Source organism: Microcaecilia unicolor, chromosome 8 (genome assembly GCF_901765095.1).
Source record: "Microcaecilia unicolor chromosome 8, aMicUni1.1, whole genome shotgun sequence".
Classification (NCBI taxonomy): Eukaryota; Metazoa; Chordata; class Amphibia; order Gymnophiona; family Siphonopidae; genus Microcaecilia; species Microcaecilia unicolor.
In genome coordinates this window covers 95,609,408-95,631,940 of record NC_044038.1, presented here as the reverse complement: position 1 = coordinate 95,631,940, position 22,533 = coordinate 95,609,408, and the positions used below count along the sequence as shown (strand labels likewise).

The following is a 22,533-nucleotide window of genomic DNA, read 5'->3' as shown; positions in this document are numbered from 1 at the left end:
TAAGTATTGCCATACTGGGAAAGACCAAAGGTCCATCGAGCCCAGCATCCTGTTTCCAACAGTGGCCAATCCAGGTCACAAATACCCAGCAAGATCCCAAAAATGTACAAAACATTTTATACTGCTTATCCCAGAAATAGTGGATTTTCCCCGAGTTCATTGAATAATGGTCTATGGGCTTTTAATTTAGGAAGCCGTCCAAACCTTTTTTAAACTCCGCTAAGCTAACCACCTTTACTACATTCTCTGGCAATGAATTCCAGAGTTTAATTACACGTTGAGTGAAGAAAAATTTTCTCTGATTTGTTTTAAATTTACTACATCGTAGCTTCATCGCATGTCCCCTAGTCCTAGTATTTTTGGAAAGCGTGAACAGACGCTTCACATCTACCCGTTCAACTCCACTTATTATTTTATAGATCTCTATTATATCTCCCCTCAGCCGCCTTTTCTCCAAGCTGAAGAGCCCTTGCCGCTTTAGCCTTTCCTCATAGGGAAGTCGTCCCATCCCCTGTATCATCTTTGTCGCCCTTCTCTGCACCTTTTCTAATTCCACTATATCTGTTTTGAGATGCGGCAACCAGAATTGAACACAATATTCGAGGTGCAGTCGCACCATGGAGCGATACAAAGGCATTATAACATCCTTATTTTTGTTTTCCATTCCTTTCCTAATAATACCTAACATTCTATTTGCTTTCTTAGCCGCAGCTACCACTGAGCAGAAGGTTTCAACGTATCACCAACGACGACACCTAGATCCCTTTCTTGGTCCGTGACTCCTAATGTGGAACCTTGCATGACGTAGCTATAATTTGGGTTCCTCTTTCCCACATGCATCACTTTGCACTTGCTCATATTAAACGTCATCTGCCATTTAGATGCCTAGTCTCCCAGTCTCGTAAGGTCCTCTTGTAAATTTTCACAATCCTCCCGCGATTTAATGACTTTGAAGAACTTTGTGTCATCAGCAAATTTAATTACCTCACTAGTTACTCCCATCTCTAGGTCATTTATAAATATGTTAAAAAGCAGTGGTCCCAGCACAGAGCACCGGGGAACCCCACTAATTACCCTTCTCCATTGAGAATACTGTCCATTTAACTCTACACTCTGTTTTCTATCTTTTAACCAGTTTTTAATCCACAATAGAACACAACCTCCTATTCCATGACTCTCCAATTTCCTTTGGAGTCTTTCATGAGGTACTTTGTCAAACGCCTTCTGAAAATCCAGATACACAATATCAACCGGCTCCCCTGTATCCACATGTTCACCCCTTTAAAGAAATGTAGTAGATTGGTGAGGCAAGATTTCCTTTCACTAAATCCATGTTGACATTCTCATTAATCCATGCTTTTGAATATGCTCTGTAATTTTGTTCTTAATAATAGTCTCTACCATTTTGCCCGGCACCAACATCAAGACTCACCGGTCTATAATTTCACGGTTATCCTCTGGAACCTCCCTAGCGTGTCCCGATGTTACATTTACCCAGTCAATATCGGGGTAATTGAAATCACCCATTATTATTGTGTTGCCCAGTTTGTTCGTGTCCCTAATTTCCTTTAACATTTCTGCATCTGTCTGTTCATCCTGCCAAGGGGGATGGTAGTACAGTCCTATCACTATCCTTTTCCCCTTTACACATGGAATTTCAATCCACAGTGATTCCAAGAAGTATTTTGTTTCCTGCAGAATTTTCAATATATTTGATTCAAGGCTCTCGTTAATATACAATGCTACCCCTCCACCAATTCAATCCACCCTATCACTACGATATAATTTGTACCCCGGTATGACAGTGTCCCACTGGTTATCCTCCTTCCACCAGGTCTCAGAGATGCCTATTATATCTAATTTTTCATTTAGTGCAATATATTCTAACTCCCCCATCTTATTTCTTAGGCTTCTGGCATTCGCATATACACATTTCAAACTATGTTTGTTCCTATTTACATGATGCTTAGTACTTGACAGTATTAATTTGCAATCTTTTTTCTGATTTTTATTTTTATTTAAGGACATCTACTACGGTCTCTTTTGCAACCTCACTATCAGGATACCCTATCTTCCCTGTTTTGGTGATATCTTTGGAAGGTACCATATCCCGAACCATGCGCTTTTGAGTGACTGTCGGCCTTATCTCTCTTATCTGCACCATCTTCTCCTCCACCACTAACTCCAGACTATGTTCCTTTTATATTGCTGCACCATATGCCTGGAATAGACATCCTGAGCCAGTATGTCAAGCTCCATCCCTGGCCATATTCAAATCTAGGCTAAAAGCTCACCTTTTTGATGTTGCTTTTAACTCCTAACCCTTACTCACTTGTTCAGTACCTGTATTTTATCATCCCCACATTAGTAATTCCCTTATCTTTATTTGTCCTGTTTGTCTGACCTAATTAGATTGTAAACTCTGTCGAGCAGGGACTGTCTCTTCATGTTCAAGTGTACAGCGTTGCATACATCTAGTAGCGCTATAGAAATGATAAGTAGTAGTTGTTTTGGCGATATCTTTGAAAGATACCTTATCTCGAACCATGCACTTTTGAGCGACTGTCGGCCTTCCCCCTGTTTCTAGTTTAAAAGCTGCTGTATCTCCTTTTTAAATGCCAATGCCAGCAGCCTGGTCCCACCCTGGTTAAGCTGGAGCCCATCCTTTCGGAATAGGCTCCCCCTTCCCCAGAATGTTGCCCAGTTCCTAACAAATCTAAAACTCTCCTCTCTGCACTGTCTCATCCACGCATTGAGACTCTGGAGCTCTGCCTGTCTCTTGGGCCCTGCACGTGGAATGGGTAGCATTTCAGAAAATGTTACCCTAGAGGATCTGGATTTGAGCTTTCTACCTAAGAGCCTAAATTTGGCTTCCAGAACCTCTCTCCCACATTTTCCTATGTCATTGGTACCCACATGTACCAAGACAGCCGGCTCCGCCCCAGCACTATCTAAAATCCTATCTAGGTGATGCGTGAGGTCCGCCACCTTCGCACCAGGCAGGCAAGTCACCAGGCGATCCTCACATCCACCAGCCACCCAGCTATCTATATGCCTAATGATCGAATTGCCAACTACAACAGCTGTCCTAACCTTTCCGTCCCGGTCAGCACTTGGAGATGTATCCTCGGTGCGAGAGGATAGTACATCCCCTGGTGGGCAAGTCCTGGCTATAGGAGTATTTCCTATTTCACCAAGGTGGTGCTCTCCTTCTAGTAGACCTTCCTCCTCCAAAGTAGCACAGGGGCTACCAGACTGGAGGTGGAACTTCTCTACAACATCCCTGTAGGTCTCCTCTATGTACTTCTCTGTCTTCCTCAGCTCCACCAAGTCTGCTACTCTAGCCTCAAGTGAATGGACACATTCTCTGAGAGGTAGGAGCTCTTTGTATCGGGCACACACATATGACATCTCACCAACTGGGAGATAATCATACATGTGACACTCAATGCAAAAGACTGGATAGCACCCCTCTCGCTGCTGAACTGCTGACTCCATTGGACAACTAACAAAATTCTGCCCTTCTCATTAGGAACCTGTCACAATCACAGTTTGCTGAGAATTTCACTAAAAAAACATCAACTATGGCCTGGTCATGATTTGTTTTCTTGGCTAAGTCTAGGTTTTTGAAGCTGTTGCATAAAATCTGGTCACCAACCTTGGAAGCTCTGTGTGTCATCTGTTTCCCCCTCTGTCATTTCATGGTGAATCATCAGGGAGGGTTTGTAATCTCTTATGGGATAGTAATAAAGCCCAGCGTCTGATGAGCTGTCCTGAAAAGAGAACAAGTACAGGCAGCCTAAATAAAATGCTCAGATTTTCATCAACTTCTCCATCTCAACTATTGTGCTTCGATACCGTTATCGCTAACGTGTGCTCAAAAATCTCAGCTGGTGAAAGGGACACGTGGTAAAGGCGGTTATCTTAGTGGAGTTTAAAAATGTTTGGATAGCTTCCTAAAGGAAAAGTCCATAGAGCATTATTAAATGGACTTGGGGAAAATCCACTATTTCTGGGATACGCAGTATAAAATGTTTTGTACTTTTTTGGGATCTTGCTATGTATTTTTGACCTGGATTGGCCACTGTTGGAAACAGGATGCTAGGCTTGATGGACCTTTGGTCTTTCCCAGTATGGCAATACTTATGTTCTTATGTACCTGACTGAGAAGTAAAATACAGGGCTGACAATGCACACCATGAAGATGCTGAAGTAGTGTGCCCATATTTGCTCACTGGCCCCATGGCAGACCTACTACCTCACCTACTTGCATTACTTTTGCTGACTTTTGGAAGCTGCTGTACAAGTAAAGGAGACAGCATGACAACTGAGGAGATGGTTTTCTCCTAACCAGTATATTAAGTACTGAATAAACTTGAAACTGAAGAAATGCTGAGCACACATGCACACACTCTGTCACTATCCCTGTGTTGGCATCCTCAGCCCTGCATTCTGCTGCTTGCACTTAAAGTGGGGAAGGCTGAGGTTTAGGGAGGGGTCAAAATGAGTGAGGGAGATTAAAGCTGGTTGGGTATTGAGGAAGGAGCTTGCATAGGTCATTGAATGAGAAGGATTATACAAAGGGGCCAAGAATGGAAAATAGGTAATGTAGATGCCCCTAGTGACTTAAGAGGTGACTTTTGCCACTCAGAATGTTCCAGTGTTTACAAGCTTCCCATGTCAGTGATGTAATGCTGAATTCATCGAAATGAAGGGAGAACTGACTGGTATAAATAGTATGCCCCAAGGCAGTTTCCTGTCTTTGGCAAGCAAAGTCATTGTATCACAGTAACATAGTAACATAGTAGATGACGGCAGAAAAAGACCTGCTTGGTCCATCCAGTCTGCCCAACAAGATAAACTCATATGTGTATACCTTACCTTGTTTTGTACCTGCCTTTTTCAGGGCACAGACCGTACAAGTCTGCCCAGCAGTATTTCCCGCCTCCCATCACTGGCTCCGGCACACACCGTATAAGTCTGCCCTCCACTATCCTCGCCTCCCAACCACCAACCTCTCTTCCCCCACCTGCTCCACCACCCAATTTTGGCTAAGCTTCTGAGGATCCATTCCTACTGCACAGGATTCCTTTATGCATATCCCACGCATGTTTGAATTCCGTTACCGTTTTCATCTCCACCACCTCCCGCGGGAGGGCATTCCAAGCATCCACCACCCTCTCCATGAAAAAATACTTCCTGACACCTTTCCTGAGTCTGCCCCCCTTCAATCTCATTTCATGTCCTCTCGTTCTACCGCCTTCCCATCTCCGGAAAAGATTTGTTTGCGGATTAATACCTTTCAAGTATTTGAACGTCTGTATCATATCACCCCTATTCATCCTTTCCTCCAGGGTATACATGTTCAGGTCAGCAAGTCTCTGCTCATACGTCTTGGAACGCAAATCCCATACCATTCTCGTAGCTTTTCTTTGCACCGCTTCCATTTTTTTAACATCCTTCGCAAGGTACGGCCTCCAAAACTGAACACAATACTCCAGGTGGGGCCTCACCAATGACTTGTACAGGGGCATCAACACTTCCTTTCTTCTGCTGATCACACCTCTTTCTATACAACCTAGCAACCTTCTCTCTACGGCCCCCGCCTTGTCACACTGTTTCGTCGCCTTCAGATCCTCTGATACTATCACCCCATGATCCCTCTCCCCCTCAGTACCTATCAGACTCTCACCGCCTAACACATAAGTCTCTCATGGGTTTCTACTCCCTAAATGCATCACTTTGCATTTCTTCACATTGAATTTTAATTGCCAAACCTTAGACCATTCTTCTAGTTTCCTCAGATCCTTTTTCATGCTTTCCACTCCCTCCCGGGTGTCCACTCTGTTGCAAATCTTAGTATCATCCGCAAATAGGCAAACCTTACCTTCTAACCCTTCGGCAATGTCACTCACAAATATATTGAACAGAATCGGCCCCAGCACCGATCCCTGAGGCACTCCACTACTCACCTTTCCCTCCTCCGAGTGAACTCCATTTACCACCACCCTCTGTCGTCTGTCCGTCAACCAGTTCCTAATCCAGTTCACCACTTCGGGACCTATCTTCAGCCCATCTAGTTTATTTAAGAGCCTCCTGTGGGGAACCGTGTCAAAAGCTTTGCTAAAATCTAAGTAGGTTACGTCTATAGCATGTCGATGATTCAATTCTCCAGTTACCCAATCAAAGAATTCAATGATATTCGTTTGGCACAATTTCCCTCTGTTAAAACCATGTTGTCTCGGATCTTGCAACTTATTGGCTTCCAGGAAATTCACTATCCTTTCCTTCAGCATCGCTTCCATTACTTTTCCAATAACCGAAGTGAGGCTTACCAGCCTGTAATTTCCAGCTTCTTCCCTATCACCACTTTTGTGAAAAGGGACCACCTCCGCCATTCTCCAATCCCTCGGAACCTCTCCCATCTCCAAGGATTTATTAAACAAATCTTTAAGAGGACCCGCCAGAACCTCTCTGAGCTCCCTCAATATTCTGGGATGGATCCCGTCCGGTCCCATGGCTTTGTCCACCTTTAGCTTTCCAAGTTGTTGATACACACTCTCTTCCGTGAACGGTGCTCTATCCATTCCATTCTCAGGTGTACTTTTGCCAGTCCCTCACGGTCCTTCTCCAGGATTTTCTTCAGTGAAAACAGAACAAAAGTATCTATTTAGCAAATTGCCTTTTTCTTCATCATCTACATAGCGGTTCGCTGTATCTTTTAGTCTCACAATTCCCTTTTGAGTCATTTTCCTTTCACTAATATACCTGAAGAAATTTTTGTCGCCCCTCCTTACATTTCTAGCCATTTGTTCTTCCGCTTGCGCCTTCGCTAGTCGTACCTCTCTCTTGGTTTCTTTCAGTTTCATCCGGTATTCCTCCCCGTGTTCCTCTTCTTGAGATTTTCTATATTTCTGGAACGCTAACTCTTTAGCCTTTATTTTCTCAGCCACTTGCTTGGAGAATCATATAGGTTTCCTTTTTCTCTTGCTTTTATTTACTCTCCTTACATAAAGGTCTGTGGCCCTATTTATTACTTCTTTCAGCCTGGACCACTGCCCTTCCACTTCTTGTACGTCCTCCCAGCCCATCATCTCCTTCCTCAGTATTCCCCCATTTTACTAAAGTCGGCACGCTTGAAATCCAGGACTTTGAGTTTAGAGTGCTAGTGGGCTAGGCTGCTATAACTTCTTTTATTTATTAAACTGAGGAGCCAGAGGCAGAAGGAGAGCTACTGTCAGACTGGTGAGTTCTTGTACCAAGTAGAGCGCTGCTGAGCCCGGTCCTCAGACCAGGTTCTGCTTGGCGGCCGGACAACCCCGAGTTTCACCTGCACTGACCGCCATTCCCCAGAGGTTGAGCCCCTAGGTGCGGGTGGCCTGCAGGAATTACGAGACGGAGCTGGAAGCGGGGTGGTGAACATATCGGCCAGGCAGGCAGCAGGCAAGAGAGTGTTCCAGGTACAGGCTAAGTCAATAGGCAGGCAGCAGGCAGGGGAGTAATCAGGAACAGACAAGCAGCAGGCAGGGGAGTAATCCAGGAACAGACAAGCAGCAGGCAGGGGAGTAATCCAGGAACAGACAAGCAGCAGGCAGAGGAGTAATCCAGGAACAGACAAGCAGCAGGCAGGGGAGTAATCCAGGTACAGGCAATGTCAATAGGCAAACAACAGGCAAGAGAGTAATCCAGGCACAGGTAATGTCAGTAGGCAAACAGGCAAGAGAGTAATCCAGGCATAGGCAACGTCAGTAGGCAGGCAGCAGGTCAAGAGAGTAATCCAGGTACAGGCAAAGTCAGCAATGAGGGTCAAAGTAGAGAAGAAGCAAACTACTGACCAAGTAACACCTACCAAAGTAGAAGCCGAAGCATGGAGTCCAGGAAGAGCTTAGCTGATAAAGTGCTGGTGTCTGACATTAGCAGGAACCAGCAGGGAGAAGGAGCATAGCCATAGGACAAGAGCAGGGGAAGGAGGAACCGGAAGACCAATAGGAGAGAAACAAGGGAAGCCAGGCAGAGGGAGAGCAGACCCTGGTGGGTTTAAGCAAAGCAATCAAGGAGCCTGGAAGCCAGGCAGAGAGAGAGAGAGCAGATACAGGTGCATGGAAGCAAAGTAATTAAGGAGCCTGCTACCACAGCTCTCTGAACAAACCCAGAGAAGAACTACACACACATGGCTCAGGGCAGTGCCAATCAAGTGTGCGTGTCGACGGGACCCTGTGCAGCCCAAGGATGCCGCTTGCATTGAGGTAGGGGACATGAAAGCTACAGATTTCCTTTATCATAGTAGAGGAGAAAATTCAAACAACTCTAGGAGTTGAATCCAGGAGGATCAGGGATCAATGGGAAGACATGCCTGTTGCTTGACCCTGCAACCTGTCTATAGTAACTTCAAGATATCTGACACATGTTCACAGGAGAGTGGACTTCCCTTTACTTGGGAAGAATCTCAATCTGAGGTAGAGAACCAGGTGAACTGAACTATACTATTTCTATTATTTTGAGACACAGCAGTTTCAATTAATTTCTACTGTTTCCACTATTTATAGAATTTCAGAGTAAAGTACTAGAAAAATTGCTATATGCTTAGTGTTTTAAGTATATAGGAGAGAAACCTTTTCCAAAATAAGTTGAACAAGTTTCAAACTATTTTCCACATTTGTTCATGTTTGTTAAAAAATGAATGTTAGTTACTTAATTTTCTAGCTAAAATATTATTTTCAAATTCCAACTATATAATGTGTGTCCCGGAAGTACAGGAGCTTGTATCCTAGCAAGAGTCCCCATACCATCAGGCACACCAGACTAACAAAGCTTCCAGGTGTTAAGGAGTGGAGGAGTAGCCTAGTGGTTAGTGCAGTGGACTTTGAACCTGGGGAGCTGAGTTCAATTCCCACTGCAGCTCCTTGTGACTCTGGGCAAGTCACTTAACCCTCCATCGCCCCTGGTACAAAATAAGTACCTGAATATATGTAAACCGCTTTGAATGTAGTTGCAAAAACCTCAGAAAGGTGGTATATCAAGTCCCATTTCCCTTCCCCCCCCTCTTAACAAGGTGTACTATTTATTAACCATTGGAACTGGGACTGCCTTACCTCTGACGCTCCATCTCCAATGATCTCCACTCCCCCAGCCCCACTTTGAAAGCTAGATCCTTGGAGCAAGCAGGGGCCTCCCTGCCCTTTCACCGGGGTCTTGCAACCTATTTATTTATTTATTGCATTTGTATCCCACATTTTCCCACCTTTTTGCAGGCTCAATGTGACTTACAATACATCATGAGTAGTGGAAATATATTAAAAAGACATTTAGTGGTACAGAAGGATCTTGTACAACATGATAATGATAAAACATAATAATAGGATAACAAGCAGATATTAAAATACAGTTCTAAATAGATGTAAAGGAGTTATTTATATTCATATTGGTTGATCTTTGTGGTATGCTTTGTTAAAGAGATGGGTCTTCAGTAGTTTGCGGAAGTTCGTTATCTCGTAGATCGTTTTTAAGTTGCGCGGTAGTGCGTTCCATAACTGTGTGCTCAGGTAGGTAAAGTTTGTCGCGTGCATTAGTTTGTATTTTAGACCTTTACAGTTTGGGAAATGCAAATCAAGGAATGTTCGGGATGATCTTTTGGCATTCCTGGGTGGTAGGTCTTTTAGATCTGACATGTAAGCTGGTGCATCACCATGGATGATTTTGTGAACTAGTGAGCATATTTTGAACGTGATGCGTTCTTTCAGTGGGAGCCAGTGTAGTTTCTCTCGTAGGGGCTTAGCACTTTCATATTTTGTTTTGCTGAATATGAGTCTAGCTGCATGATAACCTACCATGATAATCAAAACTTGACCCTTGCTTATTATTATGGCTTATCCCCCCATGAGCTATAACCCCTGTAGCTCGGGTGTCCGCCGCAGGGGCCAATGACATCATGTGCCCACCCAATCATGTCTAAGCTGATAGCCCCCCTGAGCCAACAGCCAAGCCCCAACCAGCCTGTTGATTTTTACCATACCCCCGAGTCCACTTCTGCAGTGCTACATGAGCAGGCCTGGGAATGATGTCAGATCAAACCACCCAGGAAGAAGAGTACCAAGACTTTATGACTTTTAAATCATTCTTTACAGTGTCTATAAGTCGCTTTCCAGTCCAGTTGTCCGAATTATTTCCTCCCAGGTGGATGATCATCAGGTGTGGGTGTTGGGCTCAGACTGCAGATAATACAGGAGCAGGAAGAGCTGGCACCACTGCATGCCTCGCTCCCCAAGCCAAAAGATCTATATCCCCCAATGCGCCATGCCCAAATGGCTACAGTCCAGCCAATGTGGAGCTCTGTGGCCAGCCAATGAATATACGAATGTCTAATAATTCAAATAGACCACACTCGACCAGCTGCATCTGGAAGAAACAACCCAGTCAAAGGGAGAAAGCAAGGGCATTATTGCCTGGATCACAGACAGTGCCCAAACCACCAGCATAAAGAGGAGTTGAGCAAGAAGCTTGAGATGAAAAGGAGGGAACCTTGCATCATGTAGCTATAGTCTGGTTCCTCTTTCCAACATGCATCACTTTGCACCTGCTCAAATTAAATGTAATCTGCCATTTGGATGCAGTCTCCCAGTCTTGTAAGGTTCTCTCGCAATTTTTCACAACATTGAATAACTGTAATCAGCAAATTTAATTACCTCACTAGTTATTCCCATCTCTAGAACATTTATAAATATATTAAAAAGCAGCAATCCTAACACAGACCCCTGTGGAACCCCACTATCTGCCCTTCTCCATTGAGAATACTAACCATTTAACCATACTCCCTGTTATGGGATAGGAGGCACATTACCTCCTATCCCATAACTCTAATTTCCTCAGGAGTCTTTCATGAGGTACTTTGTCAAATGCCTTTGGAAAATACAGAGGCCAACAGATTGTTTGTAATTGGTCATCTAGAATCTGGCATGGTAGGGTGAATCCTCTCCCACCCTGCAAACATCCGATGCCCATGAAAGCCAAAGACTAGATTCCCCCAACCAAAGGCCATACAGAAAAAAGCAAAACCAGCCACCTGTCTGACAACTGCGCCCTTAGATTATCATACTCTGCCTATATGGCATCCACCATCGGCCTCGTATTCCAGTCACCATGCTGTAGAAAGGATTTTTCAAAACTCGCAATATAGGCCGACCAAGTTGATAGTGCTACAGAGTTTTTCAGCATTGCTCAAACCTTTGTCTCCCCAATCTCCATAAATGAACTGGCATTGGCACTCCCTTCACGTCCATGTCTGATGTGAGGGTCTGAAACAGATTGAACTGGAAATGAGAGAGAGCAGATTGAACTGGAAATGAGAGAGAGCATCAGCAATCCTATTAGTGGCTCCTGGGACATGTCTAGCTCTAATGTATAGGTTAAGTTTCAAACAGCATAGGACCACTTTCCTGACTAGGAAGTTCACCAGCAAACAACTCGCCACCTGCTTGTTCACAACCTCCACCACCCCTTTGCTATCACACCACACAAGGATCCACTTGTCCCGCAACCTGCCTGGCCAAATCTCACAAGTTACCACAAATGGAAAAAACTCAAGAAAGGTGATATTCTTTGTCAAACCGTCCTCTATCCAGGATGTAGGCCAGGATGTAGGCCAAGATGCCGTGCACCACGAATCCTTACAGTATATGCCAAAACCCAAACCACTGGCTGCATCCATGAACAATTCCAGGTTGACACTGAACTCCTCTGCACTGCTAAGGTCCCATTAAAAGAACCCAAGATCTCCAGCCAAATATGGAGATCTATCCCGATACCTGGCGACAAACGCACAAAACGATGAGGCCCCTTAATTCTAGCTGTTGCTAAGGCAAGTTGCGAGAAAAGACTCAGCCCATCGTAATGACTCTACATGCAAAATTTAAACTACCCAAAAAGGACTGGACAGTACATAGAGTGGTTTTCTTAGCACCAAGAACAGAAGTACTGAGGTCACCTAACTGCTCTACTTTGTCCTTCAGCAATCTAGTAACCATCTGTACTGAATCGATTTCAATACCCAAAAAGGTGATAATAGGAACTGGACCCTCTGTCTTGACTTCAGCCAAAGGTATCCCAAAATGGCCAGCCACCTCAATAAAGGTATACATGAGTTCCTGTCTGCAGTCCACAAATAGGAAGTCATCTAGGTAGTGGACTATGCTGTCAAGGCCTGCCCTCTGAGCAAATGAGCTGAACAATTCAAAGTACACACATGAAATAGAACAGCCCATGAGCATGCACTTGTGAAAACAGAATGCATTGTTGAAGCTCAACAATGGAAAGGAGGAAGGATGAACCACCAACTGCCGAAAGGCAGATTCAGTTATATACACTTTCACTAACCTGGCCCCTTTTCTGTACCTGCGGATGAGTCCTAGGGCACAATCAAAGGAAGCATATTGCACCGTACACAGTTCCTTCAGGATACCATCACTGAATGACAGACCAGATGGGTGAGAGAGGTTATGAATCAATCTGTACTTCCTGAGCTCCTTCTTAGGGATCACTGCCAATGGTGACAGTATCATTGTCAGGAAAGGCCTTGGAACCAAAAGGGCCTGTTATCCGACCCAAATGGCTCTCCTCACCTAATTTTCTTTCAACAATCTCCCTCAACCACCTAGTGGATGGTGAATTGTGAACTATGTTATGAACAAGCATGCCCAACCCGAAAGAGTGAAACGAGCGATTGGCCCCAGTGGGGGACACCAAAGCCTTTCCAGCACCATTCCCACTGGTCTACTACTACTACTATTTAACATTTCTAAAACGCAAATCGAGAGGCCATGTGCACAAGCCACAGGTTAATATCCTTAATTCCTTATGACATATGGAGGTTTTCCTCCATTTTATCATGGAATCAACTACAACCACCCCCTATAGCACTGGAAAGCATCAAGCGCCGTGTTGGCATAAGCCAAAAAAGGCTGTATTGATCAGGGTCTCTGTGTCCCCACATGCTAGCTAACCTGAGAAAGGAATACATCCAATTAACTATAGTTCTCTAAATCCTTTTTTGCTTTCCTGCTTCATCCCATAATTTAGACCTCAATCATATCTCCCCTCATCTGTCTCTTTTCCAAGCTGAAAAGCTCTAACCTCTTAAGCATTTCCTCATAAGAGAGGGGTTCCATCCCCTTTATCCTTTTGGTCACTCTTTGAACCTTTTCTAATTCCGCTGTATATTTTTTGAGATATGGCAACCAGAACTGAATGCATTACTCAAGGTATGGACACATTATGGAGCGATACAAAGGCATTAAAGCATTTTCGGTCTTATTCACCATCCCTTTCCTAATAATTCCTAGCATCCTGTTTGCTTCTTTGGCTGTTGTTGCCGCACACTGAGCAAAAGATTTCAATGTATTATCTATGACGACACCTAGATCTTTTTCTTGAGTGCTGACCCCCAAGATGGACCCTAGCATCAGGAAACTATGATTCAGATTATTCTTTCCAATGTGCATCACCTTGCATTTGTCCACACATTAAATTTCATCTGCCATTTGGATGCCCAGTCTTCGAATTTCCTAAGGTCTTCCTGCAATATTTCATAGTCTGCATAGTAACATACATAGTAACATAGTAGATGATGGCAGAAAAAGACCTGCACGGTCCATCCAGTCTGCCCAACAAGATAACTCATATTTGCTGCTTTTTGTGTATACCCTACTTTGATTTGTACCTGTGCTCTTCAGGGCACAGACCGTATAAGTCTGCCCCGCACTATCCCCGCCTCCCAACCACCAGCCCCACCTCCCAGCCACCAGCTCTGGCACAGGCACAGACCGTATAAGTCTGGCCAGCACTATCCTCACCTCCCCACCACCAGCCCTGCCTCCCAACCACCGGCTCTGGCACAGACCGTACAAGTCTGTCCAGCACTATCCCCGCCTCCCAACCACCAGTCCTGCTTCCCACCACCGGCTCTGGCACAGACCGTATAAGTCTGCCCAGCCCTATCCCCGCCTCCCAACCACCAGCCCCGCCTCCCGATCTTGACTAAGCTCCTGAGGATCCATTCCTTCGGCACAGGATTCCTTTATGCCTATCCCACGCATGTTTGAATTCCGTTACCGTTTTCATTTCCACCACCTCCCGCGGGAGGGCATTCCAAGCATCCACTACTCTCTCCGTGAAAAAATACTTCCTGACATTTTTCTTGAGTCTGCCCCCCTTCAATCTCATTTCATGTCCTCTCGTTCTACCACCTTCCCATCTCTGGAAAAGGTTCGTTTGCGGATTAATACCTTTCAAATATTTGAACGTCTGTATCATATCACCCCTGTTTCTCATTTCCTCCAGAGTATACATGTTTAGTTCAGCAAGTCTCTCCTCATACGTCTTGTAACGCAAATCCCATACCATTCTCGTAGCTTTTCTTTGCACTCCTTCAATTCTTTTTACATCCTTAACAAGATACGGCCTCCAAAACTGAACACAATACTCCAGGTGGGGCCTCACCAACGACTTATACAGGGGCATCAACACCCCCTTTCTTCTGCTGGTCACACCTCTCTTTATACAGCCTAACAACCTTCTAGCTACTGCCACCGCCTTGTCGCACTGTTTTGTCGCCTTCAAATCCTCAGATACTATCACCCCAAGATCCCTCTCTCCGCCCGTACCTATCAGACTCTCCCCGCCTAACACATACGTCTCCCGTGGATTTCTACTTCCTAAGTGCATCACTTTGCATTTCTTCGCATTGAATTTTAATTGCCAAACCTTAGACCATTCTTCTAGCTTCCGTAGGTCCTTTTTCATGTTTTCCACTCCCTCCGGGGTGTCCACTCTGTTACAGATCTTAGTATCATCCGCAAATAGGCAAACTTTACCTTCTAACCCTTCGGCAATGTCACTCACAAATATATTGAACAGAATCGGCCCCAGCACCGATCCTTGAGGCACTCCACTACTTACCTTTCGCTCCTCCGAGCGAAATCCATTCACCACCACCCTCTGGCGTCTGTCCGTCAACCAGTTCCTAATCCAGTTCACCACTTCGGGTCCTATCTTCAGCCCATCCAGTTTATTTAAGAGCCTCCTGTGGGGAACCGTGTCAAAAGCTTTGCTGAAATCTAAGTAGATTACGTCCATAGCTCGTCCCTGATTCAATTCTCCTGTCTACCAATCAAAGAACTCAATGAGGTTCGTTTGGCACGATTTCCCTTTGGTAAATCCATGTTGTCTCGGATCTTGCAACTTATTGGCTTCCAGGAAATTCACTATCCTTTCCTTCAGCATCGCTTCCATTACTTTTCCAATAACCGAAGTGAGGCTTACCGGCCTGTAGTTTCCAGCTTCTTCCCTATCACCACTTTTGTGAAGAGGGACCACATCCGCCCCCTCGGAACCTCTCCCGTCTCCAAGGATTTATTAAACAAATCTTTAAGAGGACCCGCCAGAACCTCTCTGAGCTCCCTCAATATCCTAGGGTGGATCCCATCCAGTCCCATGGCTTTGTCCACCTTTAGCTTTTCAAGTTGTTCATACACACTCTCTTCCGTGAACGGTGTTCTATCCACTTCAATCTCATTTGTACTTTTTGCAGTCCATCGCGGTCCTTCTCCAGGATTTTCTTCTGTGAAAACAGAACAGAAGTATCTATTTAGCAAATTTGCTTTTTCTTCATCATTATCCACATAGCGGTTCGCAGTATCTTTTAGTCTCACAATTCCCTTTTTAGTCATTCTCCTTTCACTAATATACCTGAAGAAAATTTTGCCACCCCTCCTTACATTTCTAGCCATTTGTTCTTCCGTTTGCGCTTTCGCCAGTCGTATCTCTCTCTTGGCTTCTTTCAGTTTCATCCGGTATTCCTCCTCGTGTCCTTTTTCATGAGTTTTTTTTTGTATTTCTGGAACGCCAACTCTTTAGCCTTTATTTTCTCAGCCACTTGCTTGGAGAACCATATCGGTTTCCTTTTTCTCTTGCTTTTATTTACTTTCCTTACATAAAGGTTCGTGGCCCTATTTATAGCTTCTTTCAGTCTGGACCACTGTCCTTCCACTTCTTGTATTTCCTCCCATCCCATCAGCTCCTTCCTCAGGTATTCCCCCATTTTACTAAAGTCAGCATGTTTGAAATCCAGGACTTTGAGTTTTGAGTGGCCACCCTCCTCTTCAGCCGTCATATCAAGCCAAACTGTTTGATGGTCACTGCTGCCCAGGTGGGCACCCACTCGGACATTTGACACATTATCCCCATTTGTGAGTACCAGATCTAGCGTCGCTCCCTCCCTCGTGGGTTCTGACACCATTTGTCTGAGCAAAGCACTTTGAAAAGCATCCACGATCTCTCTACTTCTTTCCGATTTCGCAGACGGAACCGTCCAATCTACATCCGGCAGATTGAAATCTCCCAGCAACAGCACCTCTCTTTTCTTCCCCAACTTTTGAATATCAGCGATCAGATCTTTATCTAGGTCCTCCAATTGTGTCGGAGGTCTGTAGACAACACCCACATGGACAGAGGTTTTATCCTTTCTTTTTAAGGTGATCCATATCGCTTCTTCCTTTCCCCAGTTCCCTGTCATTTCAGTCGCTGTGATATCATTTCTCACATACAGAGCTACTCCTCCACCTTTACGCCCCTCTCTATCCTTCCTAAAAAGATTATAGCCTGGTATGTTTGCATCCCATTCATGGGAACCATTGAGCCATGTCTCTGTGATTGCAACTATGTCCAAGTCTGCCTCCAAGATTAGGGCATGAAGGTCATGAACTTTATTGCTTAGACTGTGAGCATTTGTGGTCATCACTTTCCATCTACATTTCCAAGTATGTGTTTTGGTTTTAGTGATTTGGGGGGTGTCTTTTCTCTTTGGGTACCTTCATATCTTTTTGTTCCACCTTCTTTGCTTTTTCTTTCTCTTCCGCCTCAGTTTTATTTTCAGGAGCATCACAGTGCTGTAGTGGAGCAAAGGAATTCTATAGGGGCAAAACTTGTGAGGGCGGATGCTTCTGTGTCACATAACGAAGCCTGCCTGAGCCTACTGTGAACCATCTATTCTTAGGTGGTATTATCCTTTGAGGCAATGGTGAGAATTTGGTATGATTCTGTGCAGTATGATTTTTTGCAGTCCTAGAAGTTGCTTTAAGTGCATTCAATTCCTGCTTTACTTTGCTGAGCTCCTGTTTTAAACTAGCAAGCTGAAGACAGATAGGACAAGCTTTAAGTCTCCAGAAGCTTGGTCTTGAAACTAAAGCACCACAATTATTACAGAGAATAAAAGTCATCTTGATTTGTTGAAATGGGTATGAACAGGTGTACTATGATGGGGTTGTAATTAGGGTGGGGTTAATTTATATGTAGTATATTTGGTAAAGCTATATAGGAAGTGTCAGTCTTGGGGTGGGTGGGCTTAAGCATAAGACCTATGGAATGTGTTTGCTGTAACCTATCTCTAGAACAGCATTGAAATGCCCAGAGCCACAAGTATAAGGTGGGGGGAATCAGAAAATAATCTTATCTGAGAAGATCCGTCCAGCTTCTGTTCTGTGTAGAGACAAAAACCACGTGGAGAGAAAAAAGCTCCACCTGTGCTATGCAATTACCTTACAACAAAAGCAGATGGGGGAGGGGAGGAGTTTCACACAGAATGGAAGCAGAGGGGAAAAAAAAATACAAGAGAAACTACTACCGATTTTAAAGCACTTGTTAAATCCAGTTCCTAGATTATCAACTATCAAATACAAATAGCCAATAAGCAGTTTTAAAATCAGTTACATAGAGTACAGATATCAATTAGAAATAGCCACTAAGCAGTTAGTTAGGAAACACAGATTATGAGATCACAAGTTTAGCTGAGCAGTTTTAACAACCTTGAATAGTTTTGTGTCATCTGCAAATTTAATCACCTCACTCATCGTTCCAATTTCCATATCATTTACAAAGATGTTAAAAAGCACCAATCCCAGTACAGATCCCTGCGGCACTTCACACTCCTCCATTGAGAGAAATGACCATTCAACCCTACCTTCTGTTTTCTGTCCAATAACCAATTCCTAATCCATACCAGAACCCTTCCTCCTATCCCATGACTCTTTAACTTTCTCATAAGTCTCTCATGAGGAACTCTATCAAATGCTTTCTGAAAACTTAGATATACCACATCAACAGGCTCACCTTTATCCACGTGTTTATTCACGCCTTCAAAGAAATGAAGCAAATTGGTAAGGCAAGACTTCCCTCGGCTGAACCCATACTGACTCTATTCCATTAATCCATGTTTGTCTACGTGTTCTGTAATTTTATTCTTTATAATAGTTTCCACTATTTTGCCTGGCACCAACGTCAGGCTTACCAGTACATCCTTAGAACCCTTTTTAAAAATCGGCGTCACATTGGTCACCCTCCAATCTTCAGGTACTATGGATGATTTTAACAACAGGTTACATATTACTAACAGCAGATCAGCAATTTCATGCTTGAGTTCTTTGAGTACCCTTGGATGTATGCCATCCGGTCCAAATGATTTACTACTCATTTGTCAACATGGCTCTGTACATCTTCCAGGTTCACTGAGATTTCTTTCAGTTCCTCCACATCATCACCCTTGAAAACTATTTCTGGTACAGGCAGATCTCGTACATCTTCTTCTGTAAAGACAGAAGCAAAGAATTTATTCACTTTCTCCGCTATGGCCTTTCCTCCTTGAGCACCCCTTTCGCTCCTTCGTGATCTAAAGGTTCCACAGTTTCCTTTGCAGGCTTTCTGCTTCTGATGTAAGTGAAAAAGTTGTTACTATGAGTTTTAGCCTCTGTGGCAAGTTTCTCCTCATATTCTCTTTTAGTCTTCTTTATTAATGCTTTGCATCTGACTTCCCAGTGCTTATGTTGCTTCTTATTTCTTCATTGGGTCCTTTTACATTCTTTGAAGGACAATCGTTTGGCTGTAATGGCCTCTTTTACTTCACCTTTTAACCATGCTGGCTCATGTTTTCTCTTCTTTCCATCTTTGCAAATACGTGGAATGCATCTGGGCTGGGCTTCCAAAATGATATTTTTGAATAGCGTCCATGCCTGATTTAGTGTCCTAACTTTTGCAGCCGATCCTTTCAGTTTCTTTTTAACCAGTTTCCTCATTTTGTTATAGTCGCCCTTTTGAAAACTAAATGCAGCTACAGTAGATTTCCCTTGTGGGTTCATCCCAGATAGTAGCTCAGACTTAATCATGTTATGATCACTGTTTCCTACATGCTGAAGTAGAGCCCTCACCCACTACTCCTCGATGAGGTTCCCCCACCACAGGTGTCCTGACCCAGCAGGACCAGACCCAACAAAGACATTTGTAAAGGTTGTTGCAGATTGCTGGAATGCCACTGGCCCCCTTGCAGCTGTAGTCACACTTGAAGGTTCCACTGGAGGTGCTGTCCTCTCCCAGTCACCAGCCAAAGACTCCTATGATGAAAAGCAGAGATACTAGCAGACTCAGCCCCCAGTTCACATATTCGTGTCCTCCCCCTCCCCAGCCAAGGGAAGCACACCATCACCATTCCCACCCACAGTTGGGCGCTGATCTGTGGTTATGGGCCCTGCTCAACCCTCCACATGAACCCAGAGGGCCCACAGGCCAGAATCTGGCTACAGCAGGCCAGAAGTAAGGGGACCAGTCAAAGACCCAGGGCACCACAAGGCCAAGGGGGCCCTGTTGTGACCAGCCCTAGCAGGTGCTCGGTCCATTTACACAGACCCAGCATTAGAAGGCAAAATTGGGACTGGAGCAGCTGTAACAGGAATCACCCCAGCCAAGGTACCAGTGGGACACGAACTTGCAACCTCCCGCACTCTAACAGTATTGCCACTGTTACTCAGGGCCGGGATCAGCAGGGCTGGAACAACAACTGCCAGCACAGACAACAATGAGCCACAGGAAAAAGCAGATGCAGTTGACAACTCGAGAACCAGCATAACAGGAGAGACCAGCAAATGCACCGTATCAGAGCCAGCAAGGGGAGCAACTGCCAGCACCACAGGATCTGCAACCTGAATTGGGACTGCAGGAGCAGAAAAGACTGTAAATCCAGCAAGGTCATGACCTCCTCCCAACAGACCCCCACCAAGCCAGACCAGTTCTCTCCTTTTCCCCGCCACAGGAAGCCCCTTTTCTATGGTATTTGGTACCATGAGCGGAGGCAGCCTCCACTGAAATAGCGACCCAAGCACTTTCCTTAGAGTTACGCACTGGCAACAGAGGGGGACCTGTAAAAGGGTAAGATGATGCATCCACCTGCTCAGGGCTCCCATTGCCATCCAATGAATCACTGGACCACAGGGAGACCTCATCACCAGCTGGGTCCTTGATCACCACCTCAGGTATGTCACCCAACGCCATCCTAACCCACCTCCGAGGAGCAGGGAAAAGGCCCTGATCCTCAGAGGTCACCTTAAATACCCTCATCCTCACACCCACATCTCCAGGGGGTCAGCCCAATCAGGAGGTCTAGGTGTGAGGATGTTATAATGCCGTTGTATCGCTCCATGGTGCAACCACACCTTGAGTATTGTGTTCAATTCTGGTCGCCGCATCTCAAGAAAGATATAGTAGAATTGGAAAAGGTGCAGCGAAGGGCGACTAAAATGATACCGGGGATGGGACGACTTCATTATGAAGAAAGACTAAGGAGGCTAGGACTTTTCAGCTTGGAGAAGAGACGGCTGAGGGGAGACATGATAGAGGTATATAAAATAATGAGTGGAGTGGAACAGGTGGATGTGAAGCATCTGTTCACGTTTTCCAAAAAATCCTAGGACTAGGGGGCATGCAATGAAACTACAGTGTAGTAAATTTAAAACAAATCGGAAAAAACGTTCTTCACCCTACACATAATTAAACTCTGGAATTCATTGCTGGAGAACGTGGTGAAGGCGGTTAGCTTAGCAGAGTTTAAAAAGGGGTTAGACAGTTTCCTAAAGCACAAGTCCATAAACCAAAACCACTACTAAATGGACTTGGGAAAAATCAACAATTCCAGGAATAACATGTATTGAATGTTTGTACATTTGGGAAGCTCGCCAGGTGCCCTTGGCCTGGATTGACCGCTGTCGTGGACAGGATGCTGGGCTCGATGGACCCTTGGTCTTTTCCCAGTGTGGCATTACTTATGTACTTATGTCTCAGCGGGAAAATACATTTTTATTTAAAGTTCCCAATCCCGTAACCCCACCAGGGCTACAGACACCATCTCCTCCTGTGATCCCATGCCTTCTAGAACCTACATCTGATCCTCGAGCTCGGTATCTTGCATAAGTAGCCCAGCCCAGGGTTAACTGGGCCATTCAAGACAAGCTTTCAGGGCTTGTCTCTAATGAATTAGTCTTCTAGGGGCCAAGAACACTTCCTCTAAATCCAATTTGTACTGGCAACCCTAATCTACCTTAACAGCTAATTACAAAAAAGAAATAGCATACAGCAGGTACAAGCACCTTGTGTATGAAGGTGATGCCTATATTGGCAGTTATGCATGCTAATGCACTATATGCTATTCTGTAAGATTGCATGTAAGTGCCCTAGGCACCGATGCTCAAAACTCTGGTGCTGTTCTGAATAATGCTGTAAAAATACTGCTGGAACAGTGCAGAAGAACAACGCCCTAATGCTCAATCCTAATGACATGTAAATATAGGCAAGTTCATTGCATTGAGCATTAGGGAGTTTGGTGGCAGGATTGAGCTTTGGCACAGAAGGGTTGTGCTTGGCGCAAAAGAGTTCCTCGGTAAGTTCAGCTCCTGTGCTCATGGGCCTGGTAAAACCCGAACGTGAAGCACACATTGCTGTCTATTTTCTGTGAATAAATAAAAGCGTTTTTAATTTTTTTTTTTTTAGCTTGAACGCTTATATTTAGACACAAGAAAGAGAAAATCCAATGAGTTTTTTCACTTTGGTTGTTTTAAATTTTTTTTTAGCATGGACACTTTCAATTTAGATGCAGGAAACATACGCCAATGTGTGCTTTTGCTTGGGCCTGCTGTTTCTCACAACCAGTGCTTAAGGGGTTGCATGGGCATCCTTCTGTTTCCAAAAGCAATCAAAACCAGCAGATTTTGTAGAAAGAATAATGAGCAATCCTTTTTTCCAACACCCTAATGCCTGCTCCGACCTGGCGTTATTTTTTGCAGCAGTAAGGCAGTTTTGTTTCAGGCACTGTTTACTGAGCATTGGAAAGGAATACAAAATGTCCTCATTTATATGAGCTTTACTACATCAGCATGCTACTTGCATTGTTTGTCTGCTCTCTTATTTGTTCTCGCATTCTAGGCCTCTGAATATTCTGCACAGGTAAATGTGGGCCCTAGTGTGTTGCTAATAGTCTCTAGTGCCCACGTTTACTTTTGAGCATTGGGGCCTGAGTGCTTACCTACACAGGGCAGGGTATGAGTAGGCCATCATTTCATGCATCTTACAGAATGCTATCCACTGCCCACGTTGAGTAGCGCATTTAAGTGCACCCACTTAGCTTGCAATTAACTTGGGATAAATGTGCATGCTTTCCTTTTGGGTGCG

At 44.6% G+C, this 22,533-nt stretch overlaps 1 protein-coding gene across 2 annotated transcripts in view; it reads right to left on the bottom strand.

The window, feature by feature from the left end:
• Nucleotides 1-22,533, bottom strand: part of NPHS1 (NPHS1 adhesion molecule, nephrin) — a 387,780-nt gene that overhangs the window by 33,983 nt on the left and 331,264 nt on the right. For both annotated transcript variants that reach the window (XM_030213102.1, XM_030213103.1), the window contains one exon: nucleotides 3,659-3,773. In XM_030213102.1, the coding sequence (XP_030068962.1) occupies nucleotides 3,659-3,773 (115 nt within the window). The remainder of the gene's footprint in view (nucleotides 1-3,658; nucleotides 3,774-22,533) is intronic.